This window comes from Vanellus vanellus (genome assembly GCF_965231255.1).
Source record: "Vanellus vanellus genome assembly, chromosome: 3".
In the NCBI taxonomy this organism is placed as follows: domain Eukaryota; kingdom Metazoa; phylum Chordata; class Aves; order Charadriiformes; family Charadriidae; genus Vanellus; species Vanellus vanellus.
In genome coordinates, this window is record NC_138907.1 from 77423343 (window position 1) to 77434720 (window position 11378).

At 40.7% G+C, this 11378-nt stretch overlaps 1 protein-coding gene across 1 annotated transcript in view; it reads left to right on the plus strand.

The window, feature by feature from the left end:
- Positions 1–11378, plus strand: part of CDK19 (cyclin dependent kinase 19) — a 130713-nt gene that overhangs the window by 114244 nt on the left and 5091 nt on the right. The window contains exons 10-12 of the mRNA XM_082480431.1: positions 3525–3622; positions 5160–5238; positions 9204–9470. Coding sequence (XP_082336557.1) covers positions 3525–3622; positions 5160–5238; positions 9204–9470 — 444 coding nt within the window. The remainder of the gene's footprint in view (positions 1–3524; positions 3623–5159; positions 5239–9203; positions 9471–11378) is intronic.

Consider the following 11378-nt stretch of genomic DNA (forward strand, 5'->3'; position numbering starts at 1 on the left):
GTTCTCTTAGTCAATTTTTTCTCCCTGTCCATAATCTGGATGAATAAAGGTGGTTTAGTGATCAACCATAGAGATGGAGGCTGGTCTCAAATAGGTCAGTCTCCTAGTGCTCTGCATAAGAATGGCCAGGAACATGGACAACTTTCCTAACTGCCTGGTAGAAAAGGACCTGGGGGTGTTGGACGACAGCTAGCTGAATATGAGCCAGCAGTGTGCCCAAGTGGCCAAGAAGGCCAATAGCATCCTGGCTTCTATCAGACATAGTGTGGCCAGCAGGACTAGGGAAGTGATTGTCCACCTGTACTCGGCACTGCTGAGGCCATACCTCAAATACTGTGTTTTTGGGCCCCTCACTACAAGAAAGACATTGAGGTGCTGGAGCATGTCCAGAGAAGGGCAATGAAGCTGGTGAGGGGTCTGGAGCACAAGTCCTGTGTGGAGCGGGTGAGGGAACTGGGGTTGTTTAGCATAGAGAAAAGGAGGCTGAGGGGAGCCCTTATGGCTCTCTACAGCTGCCTGAAAGGAGGTTGTAGCAAAGTGGGGCTTGGTCTTTTCTCCCAAATAACAAGTGATAGGACGAGAGGAAACAGCCTCAAATTGCGCCAGGGGAGGATATTCAGAAAAATTTCTTCACCCAAAGGGTTATCAGGCATTGGAACAGGCTGCCCAAGGAAGTGGTGGAGACACCATTTCTGGAGGTATTTAAAACATGTGTAGATGTAGTGCTGAGGGTCGTGGTTTAGTGGTAACTTGGCAGTGTTACGTTTACGCTTGGACTCCATGATCCTAAAGATCTTTTCCAACCTAAATGATTCTATGATTCTGATGCTGCACTGAGGAGGTCCATATACCTAAACTGCCACAGCTATGCTACAGCAAAGAGGCTCAGTACCTGCCTTATCTTGTGAAAGATCCTAAAAAAAACCCAACAGATTTTGAAGTAAAGGTATGCATTGCACTCCCAAATCAAGAGGTTAGAAATGTGTCTGCTAATGAGCTTGGAGGTATATGTACTCTGAAACAGACTCCCTAAAAGTCCTTGTCCATATCCAGAGTAGTTATGTTGGGTTGTGGTTTTTTTTTTTGAGGTAACCTCCATCTTGCAAGGTTACCTTTGTAACCTTCACTGGTCAAGACTTTGTGCTAATGTGTACAACAAGTGTGGCACGTGGAGAAAATACGACATCAAGCAGACCAGTGCAGGATAGCTAGTGACTCTTGACAAAGAGGAGGCTATTGTGCCACTCTGCTGATTGACATTGAATGTTAATATCTACGAGAAGGGCAGAATGTTTTCCATCCAGGAAGAGGCATCTGTTCTTGCTGGCCTGGAAAAGTTACAAGCATAGTATTTATAGCTGTCGTGTCAGGCCAGTAGAGCCTGACAGCAGGCAATCTTGAGAGCTGCTGAGTAGTATGAGACTGTTGATGAAGTCCAGTCTCACAGGCTTTCTATATTGTGTTAGCAGCTGCTACCCTGAAAACAAATTGTGTCCAGACATTTTTAATTCACTTTCCTAGGAGCAACAGAAGCTACAGAAAACCAGACTTTGTCAAAGAAAGTTGGTTCACAGTAGCATCACTGATAGGCAAGATATCTCACTTCGAGTGATGTTATGTGTGGTATCACCCGGAATGGGCAAAATTATTATGTTTGCTGGGATGGAGGGGGATTACTAGGGGAATGAGCAGATCACTAAAAGGTTGAAGATATCTTTAGGTCTTCTGCTGTGGTACAGCAGCATTATCTTTGAATGACGAAGAATACAGGTCATGTTTGGAGGCAGCTTTGTGATGAGACTGCTATATGTCAGAAAACTGGAGGAGCTTTCTCTTGAGTAGTACTGCAGCAACCAGTTCTGAGAAAGGAGTCCACGGGCCAGAGGCTGATGTTTTGTACTCTTCTGCCAATGACCACATCTGGTATTGAAGACCAGGAGTCACCTTATACAAAACATGAGTGTTTGTCCTTGTGGTCACTGTGGAGGAACTGGGAAGGAGAAAGTTGCATCACCTATAAAGGTGTCACAAGCCACTAAAGCTAACAAAAATTTTACACAGAGGGAGAGATGGTGATTTGAAATAAAGATACTGAATACCAAAACTGTTGTCTGTATTCATTGTATCATGTGAAGTCACTGTGTAGAGAGCCAATGTCACTGTGTAAAGAGCCAACAGCACATTAGAAGTTGAATTTGTTAAGATATGCAGGAAACATAGGATTAAGGGTTATCTGACAATACAAAACACAGTAAGTAATTATGCCATGCAAACTCTCCAGGTGTGTGCAATGCAGGACCATCTTGAGATATATTTCTGGACAAGCAGCAGGAATCAATTCAGGAGCTGGTTTCAAGTGAACTGATGGGTGGAGAGACAGCCCAGTGTTGTCAGTCTGTTGGGGTCTATGGCACATAAAGTATGGCAACAAGGAGATGTGGGAAGGAAGCAGTAAAAGTACAGAGAATTTGATAAGACCTCATCTACGAAGCAGGATTAAATACAACTACTGAGAAAGGAAATACAGAGAACTATCTTTCTTGATGAGGATGAGTGCTTTTACTGAGGCTGGTTACTGTACCATATATATAGAATATAGAATTGTGTGTCAGATTTTTGATTTATTGGAACAAAAAGCCCCAAATATGCATGCCAAAAATCACATTCTTTTACTGAATATCCAGGGAATTTTTGTTGGAGGCCTGGAAGATACAGTTTGAGCTACAATGCCCTTTGCAGAAGGAGTTTTATTTTCACTGCTGACTTGAATTAAGAGAGTATTGTGTGAGAGCAGGATACTGTGTGACGTAATTTGAGCACCCAAATTTCCTACTGAGTTTTTCAGAATGTGATAAATAAATAACTAGAAATGGTATGCTATCCCTGTAATTCCTGTTTCATACTACTAATATATTGTAATCCTCTTTTATATCCTGCTGCAGTCAACAGCATTCTAGCTAATAAAGGAGGGTCTGCTCCTTCTCTTTCTCATTTCAATAGCAATTAGAGTGGGATTGGGAGCTGCATGAGCGGCAGAGTGCTCTGGCTGTGGAATGTTGCCAGTGCAGGAGATGAAGATTTATCGTTTCTGTCTTAAAGCAATACGGAGAGTCCTGGTCATGTTCAGTTTCTTCTGACACTTTTTTTCCTGATGTGTCAGCAGTACAGAACAGTATAAAAGCTATACATGTGCCACAACAAAACAACATTATTTAGAAATGGTGCTTTATGAACCTGTAATAGCTGAATTTAGTGTTGTTACAGCACAGTGGTTCAGCCTTAGCAATTAATAAGCCTGATACGTTTAACTGTATTTCTTGCGTGAGAAGCGCTTCACAGCCATAGTGTTTTGATAGATATGCATTCCAGTTCTTGGGAACTTTACTGAAAAAGCAATGCCAACTTAGGCTTGTCTGGATAAGCCACAAATAATTTAACAATCCACAGTCCAAGACATATAAATCATTGTTTGAAAAATGATAGTTTGATAAGCTTTTTGCTGTTTTTAATGTTATACTTTGCAGCTTCAGAAGCTTCTTACTATGGACCCTACAAAGAGAATTACCTCAGAGCAGGCTTTGCAGGACCCCTACTTTCAAGAGGATCCTCTGCCTACATCAGAGTATGTATTCCCTCTTGTGTGCTCTTCAGGGGTGTCTTCTTCCTGCTAAATGCTAAGCCCTGATATGAGATGACAGCTGAAAAATTCATGGATACCTACCTATATCCACAAGAAGTAGTAGCTCATGCATGCTTAGTAGAAACTATTAGCGTAGCGCTGAAGTGCTGGTGCCAGAACTGAGGGGTCGTAGACAATAATAACACACTAGTGTTGGAATTCTGAATGTACTACCAATGCTGATGTGACAATATTATTGCAATATTTGGAGAATTAATCTGCACCTTGTTCTGCCTTACGCAGCCTCACAGAGCCAAGTTCTCCATTGCCCGGTTTCATTGTGCCTCTCCCTAGCACTAGGGGAGTTCTGACCTACAGCCCCTTCCAATGCCCTCTTGCACAGGGTAAGAGTATGAGGAGAGAAAAGTGAGGAGATCAATGACTGCTTAAAATCCCACAGGTCCCTTGTTCAGAAGGCTTGAGAGTACAGATTTTATGCCTTTATATATTTTATTGTCATGAAAAATCCAAATTTTATATTCAGCTCCTACTGGTAGACTTTCCTCTTCCAGTTTCTCTTCCCAGTTTTTATAAGCACGGTGCTTTGTAGCATTATGATCCGTAGGAGCTGGCTGCAGAGAGACTTCCACCTTTGCTTTCACTGCTTCCTCAGCTAGCAGGCAACACTAAATGGAGGGAACAGCCACTGGAGTGCAAAAGGAGTCTAGCTGAGATTTTTTTTTGTCTTTCTTTCTGTTTGGATAAGCAAAACACTACACAGCAGCTAGATTAGGAGCTGTTAACACACTTTAAAAAAAAATCGTGTCACGTTGATTGTATTCTGAATGCTGGCACAGAAATATAAAAAACTGATACTGGTCAAAATCTAGCAGTAATTTTCTATTTAGTGTTTATCTGATACTGTCCTATGTAAGCTATAGCTCCCCGCGGATTACAGGATAACATTATGATAAAGTCTCTGCCATAAGCATTAAGGAATGTTCCAAATCCCATTAGCCAGATGAATTTAAAAGCTATTTTTTCTATCTAAGCAAGACCTGAGAAGCTAATTGAAAGTAACTCTGCAGTTGTGATTGACAAATATATTTAAGCCCACTGTTAGCAAGGCAGACCCATAAGACATTAATACTCTAGACATTAATACTCTTTGGATCAGGCCCTTTATTCAGTGAGCCATGCATGTTCCAACTAGGTGTTGTGGAACCTCTGACAGCATATTTGTTCATTTTGCCATCTGGATCATCAAGTGGTTTCTGGCATTCCAGCATGCTCAACCATGCCGTGATTTCTAAATGATGGCCTCATGCCAACACCAGAGAGATCTGATGTTACGATCAGCACCTAGCTGCTGGTATCTGCTGCTGTCTTGGTGCCCACAGTGCCACTCACTTATGGAAAGAGGACTTGTGAAATACAAAAAATTAAATTGTGTTATATTAATTTGTTTTTAGTATAGCATTAAGTAAATCTATGTCTTATGTACATATTTGTGGAGTGTTTACTGGTTACTGTGTTTCAGTGTATTTGCTGGCTGTCAGATTCCATATCCTAAAAGAGAATTCCTCAATGAAGATGAACCTGAAGAGAAAGGGGATAAGGTATAATAAACTCTTTTTCTTTTTTCTTTTTTCTTTTTTCTTTTTTTTCTTTTACGCATGCGGTATGAACGAGTAATGGTGCTACCAAATGAAAACTAATGAAACGTGAATAGTTAACCAACAAGGTGTTTTCCAGGCAAAGCTCTGTTAGCACTGCATCCCAGACAGATTAGAAGTATCAGATGACTGGGGTGTCTCAGGTGGTATCACCAGCATGGTTTGCCCTGACCTGTGGGAAATGAGCTGGATGGGTTATTCTGTCAGCAGTCGCCTGTTTTCAGCTGCCATCATTCCAAGAGGACCTTGCTACCTCCTCCTGCACTGCATGATGAAAATACATTGTCCTCACATGAAAAGAATGGCATTTCCATTGTATGACTGGCATCCATCCAGCCATTTGAAAGTAGATGGCTGTCAGGGTCTCAGATAAATAGTGGCAGCCTGCTTCTGGCACTACATCAGAACATTTCATCCATCTGCACACAGTTTCCTGATCGTGTTTTAAGGGCCCTCAGACAAAGGGGTAATAAGGACCATGAACTGTTCTGGTAGCAACAATCTGCTCTTAATACTCCGTTTCCCATAGCTCCATAAACGTGGGCAAGAACTTGTTTGTGTGCATAGTAAATTTTGGTGTGTCTGCAACACAATCTGACCTGCTTTGTGCATGTAGCTCAGCTGTGCTACGTGACTGCAGTGGTTGTCCTGTCATGCTGTGAAGGCTGGACAATACTGCAATAGTGTATGAAACGGATTGTTATTTTCCCTTAAAACTGTACAGTGAGACACCAACAGTAATGTACAGCTAGCAAAATGTGAAAAAACAGTCTTAAACTGTAATTATCTGAGGACTACATGAGACGGACTGTTAATCTTTTGGAGAAACTATTTGACTACATGCATCTTCTGTTCTCAGATTTTCTGCATAACATGAGAAATTAGCTGAGTTTGTCTATCACAATATATTTCAGACAGTAAATTTTGGGTTTGGAACAGATATTGTAGATTCTTCTGTACTGAGAACAAGTGGTAACGTCCTGGATTTTTGTGTCCAGATAGTTTTTTCAAAAAGAGGAAACAGACACCTAAGCAAAAATACAAAGAAAGTCATTATACTGATTTGATTGCAATTTAGTTACTAGCTTTGCGTCAACTCTCACACCTTCAAAAACAAGAACAAACCTTAGGAATTAAAATGACTCTGGCTTTTGTTAGGCCAGTCTATTTAAGAGTAAATATCTATCTTTTTCCTGGGAGTGTTGGGGGGGAAAACAATGGCATGTTTATATTCAAAACAGCCATTAATATAAATGGCCTTTGAGATTGCTGGTGACAGTCATGTATTTACACACATTCCAAATTAAACTTTTTTCAGACCATTTAGGTAATTTAAGTCACGAATTACCCATTGAATGTGTTCTCACAGTGTAGAAAATTTGAAGGTAAAGGGTATTCTGAAAGTTGGATCTGTGCCATGTTTTGTTTCTTTATGAGGTTGTTGGTTTTGTTTTGTTTTGTTTTTAAATAGTGTTAGTTTCTTGTTTGTTTTTAAAACCATAGATGTCTGTATAGTCTTTTGGAAACTTAGAGGAGTTCCCTGTGTTTGTTTATTTGAAACTTGCAGCTGAATTGAATAACCTTTAACATAAACATCCGTTACCAAGCTAAAATGAGTGTTTGTAAAACAAAGTGAAAAGATTCTCTTCTCATTCAAATTCTGTTAGGCAAGTTTCTGCTCGGTTGGTTTCTAGGCAGGACCAGAATTTCATTTTGGTAATTTGTGCTTGAGAGGTGACATGTGGTAATGTATTGCTAACTTCAGACTTTTATAAGTTTATTCACTTAGGAACCACCATGAAATAGACTGACCTGAGGATGATGTTTTTGCTGGCCTAAGCTGTTTTTTGTGTGCTAAGGTGGTGCAGCTAAACCCCAGCCAGAGTCTGACAGAGTAGACCTCAGCCTCTATCCGGGCAGTAGCAGTAGGAGCTGCACAGGAGAGCAAGCTCAGACTAGTCGGGTAAATTTTGTGCTAATATCCAAAGAGCGAAACATGGGACCTACGACAAACTGTTGTCTTTAATTGTGAGAGTTCCTGCTATGTTTACATGTACCAAAATTGCAGGTTTTCAGCTCTTGCAGTAGCAACCACCTCACTTGCACCCAAACACCCCTATGAAAACACAAATTTCAGAATTCTGCCACAAATAATGCCTTAGTTATTGATGCTTGTTTGTATAAGTGAAGCTCAAACCATTACTAAAAGGTAAATTGCTGCTTAACAGGGTTTTTTTCCTACACATTAGCTTGATTAACTTCTAAAATTATTAAAGTTTAAATCTCCCGGGAAACACAATCTAAGATGGGATTTGAGAACTACAAGCAGGAGGATACATTATTGGCTTTGCTAAATGTGAAATGAAAATGCAATTCACCCTTAAGTCCTTGAAGATACAAGGCTTCTTTGTAATCTTAAATGAATACATCACTGCAAATTTCATCTGAATGTATCTTGGGAAGCTGTTGTGATGAATAGCATAGATGCAGAATTTTATGTCATTTATCTGAGGTAACTAAATGCCTTTTGGTGATTGGGGCATCAAGAATTTTCTGCTAGTGGTAACTGGTTGTCGTGATTTCTGAGAAACTAATAATGTGAGTTTTTTATAAAAGGCTGCCATACCGGAGCTCTGATAATTACATAAGCAGATATCCTAGGAAAAAAATACTATCCTGAAATGTTCCATACAGTATATTGGAGGGAGGGCAGTAAAGCTTTTTAATTCAAGCCATGACAATTGTAGGTTTTTTCCATGATGAATAAGTGACATCTTGCATTTGGAGCAAAATTGCTTTTCTTTGCAGTTCCCTTAACGTGCTTCAGTGCTCTGATGGAAGACTCATCCCCAGTGCTTGAAAGCAGGCAGATGGGTGGTCTTTCCTTGTAACTGTCTAACCACAGAGGGCAGAGTTGCACTCTGCTGGTTTTCTAAAGTTCCCTCCGGTTCCTTAATACTCTTTTTAGTCTGTAGCCCTCTGAAGCCAGAAGAGTACAATGTCTTTTGCTCTCCTGTTGCCCATCTTAACTTTTTTTTCCCTCCCTTTTGTTGCACCTTTATCTTTATCTCTCTTCCTGCCAGGTCCTGTTGTCATCTTAATTGCCTGCCTTCTCCTCCTTTGCTAGTCCTCTCTTTGCCTTGCCAGATTCTTCCCTCAGCTGTTTCCTCTGCTTTTGTCTTCAGCTATTTGTCTCTGGTCAATTTTCACTTTTCTGCTATTTCAGTAAGATTTTCTGACCCTCTATGCAGCACACCATGTATTCCCAGCATACCACTTTTTACAAGGTACTTGCACAGGAGAGCAAAACGGTAATGAAATCCGTTTCTGGTTCTGCCACAGAATTTTCTTGTAACCTGGAAGAAATTATATCATTTCTCTGGTCTCAATTTGCTTACCTTTCTGGCAGTAATGCTGCCAACCTCCTCTGGGTTATTGTAACATGTCATTTGTGAAAGTTTGAAAAGTGGTTTTGATTCTGAGTGAACAAGGCTGTTGAAGCACTTAAAATAATTTACTGTGGTTCACCACATCTGCCACTGAGCACTAGTGAAATTTGGGGGGGGTTGATTCAGTTCATTAGGCCATTACTGCTTTATAAATGGTTCCTTCCATCCTCCTCGCTGAGTGCTTGGCTAGCTGTAGGAGTCACTAGACTGTTCATTCTGTTTTAGTCTAGCTTGCTTTGTTACAAAAACAAAACAACTACAAGAAAAAATAAAAGTGCGAGAGCATAACGAGGATGCATTTCTCCAGACACACATCCTTGCTGTGTTGTCCCCTCGAGCAGGCGGACCTGCCTCTATCTCCACGGGCACGGTGCCACCGGGGTCAGTGACTCCACTCCATAAAGCTCACAAACTCGTTCAGAACAAGTGATGACTGTGTTGTGTCGCTCCTTCCCCTAGAATCAGCAGCAGCAGAATCAACATCAGCAGCAAACAGCACCTCAGCAGCAGCCGCAGGCAGCGCCGCAGCAGCCGCAGCCGCAGCAGCAGAACAGCACCCAGACCAACGGGACAGCTGGGGGCACTGGCGCCGGAGGAGGGGGCGCGGGCACGGGACTACAGCACAGCCAGGACTCCAGCCTCAACCAGGTGCCTCCCAACAAGAAACCACGCATAGGGCCTTCAGGCGCTAACTCAGGCGGGCCTGTCATGCCTTCAGATTATCAGGTACCTCTGCAATTTTTGCTGCTTTGGATACTGTAGGGCCAAAATGTCGTTTTCTCCCTTTCCCACTGCAGGAACAGATCACATTTTAATGAATTTCTCATGTAACCTGAGCTAGTGGCTCTTTATATTAGATAAAAACATGGGTTTAAAGGTTTATAGTAAAATGGTTTTGTTCTGTGGTTAGTAATTTTCAGTAGAATACCACTATGAGTCCTATCTGCTGCACCCTGTAAAGTGTTGAGGACCAGTCCAGTCCAGGAAAGCACTTAAATATCTGCTTAGCTTTAAGTTTGAGAGTAATCTTACTGAAGCCAGTGGAACTAAATGCTGCATTAGATCCAGTTCAGGATACTCAGCTCTTAGCAGTATTAAATCCTGTGTGAGAAGCAGAAGCAAAGTGAGAACTAGGCGCTGTCATTTGGTTCCTGCTTCATTCTACCTCATAACATCACATGCATGGAGTGGCTCTGTAGTTTATTCTAGTGTCTTGCTAAGTCGTCTTCTGATGTTAAAGAAAAAATGCATATTAGCACAGAAATGATGTCTTGGTTCATCAGTATGATTCATGCTCAATCAAGGCACAAAGACAGGCGTTGTTTCTAATGTGACTGAAGTTGAATAGATTTCAAGTTTTCCAGTACAGTAGCATTCATAAGTATAAGCAGCATCACTGAATTATTTTTGGATCTGCATACTTCTCTTTGCTTACTAGAATTGTATTTTCCACTGAAAAAGTGACTTACACTAAATATAGAAAGTATTGAACTTATCAGGATCTTCAATACTTGTGAGTTTGTACTTTCTGGGACAGTAATGAGTTGAAAGCAGAATAAGAAAGGTAGATATTAAAGTTAGATTTAAAGATTCTGTCTGGTACTAGCCTTTAAGAGGATCCCACCTTGGAGAAGGGTCTTTTCAGGCTGCTTTAAACTTAGAATCAGCAGCTTTTAAAAAACCCAGCTCCAGAGTTGCCTTGTCTTAGCCCTCCAGACCTTCTCCACAGACAATTGATTTCTCAGTGCCAGACATTTTTCTCTCATTTCTGTTTTACTCTTTTAATTACAAATGATCATGAAGGCATTGAGGGCAATTTAAGGGTAAAGACAACTAGGTTTCTTTTTTGAAAAGTTCCAGACAGGCTTGAGGTCTGGACAGATCACTACAGCTGTCTGACTACACAGTATTTATGGCTGGCCTGTTTTGGTCTGTATTTTGAAGACTGGTGTGCTGCATTTGATGATATCCATTATAGAATTCTTAAACAGCTCTCTGAATTGTTGGCAAACTTCCCCCTTACAAGTTGCTAGCAGTCTAAATCTGATTTTTTTAGATAGTGAGATTATTTTTTTTTTTTTTACCCCCTATGGCTCCTTCCTTCTAGACTTTAACAGCACAGGCATCAAAATGATCTGTATGTTTCCTTTATGTCACTCGCTAAATTGTATGGTCTGATTATCCATTTTTACACTTGCATTTGGCTATCTGCCCTTTCTGTTCCAGAAAGGAATGTCTGCAATTTGTCCAAGTCTGACTTTGTTAAAAACAAATTTTCTTCTGTGGAACAAAAATAAGCATGGGCAAGTTAATGCATTCTTGTAGTGTTATGGCATTAATTTTATTCCATTATATCTTATTCAGAAGTAGGAAGAAGATTCTCTTTGCTTTGAGTTTCATTTAGCTTTTGATCTAAAGTCTGTGTTGAAATTTTTTTTTTGTAGTTCTCCAACCCCGACACATGCTGCTTCTACAAATGACAGTGCAAATTCCTTGTTGAATTTTACTGAGCCTTCCTTATGTGACCTTGGGTTTTTTGCTTAACATGATAAACTGATGTTTTTCATCCAGAACGAGTTCCTATAAAGCCATAGCAATTATCACAGTTCTTTTTCTTTTCTGTTAGAAGTTGCA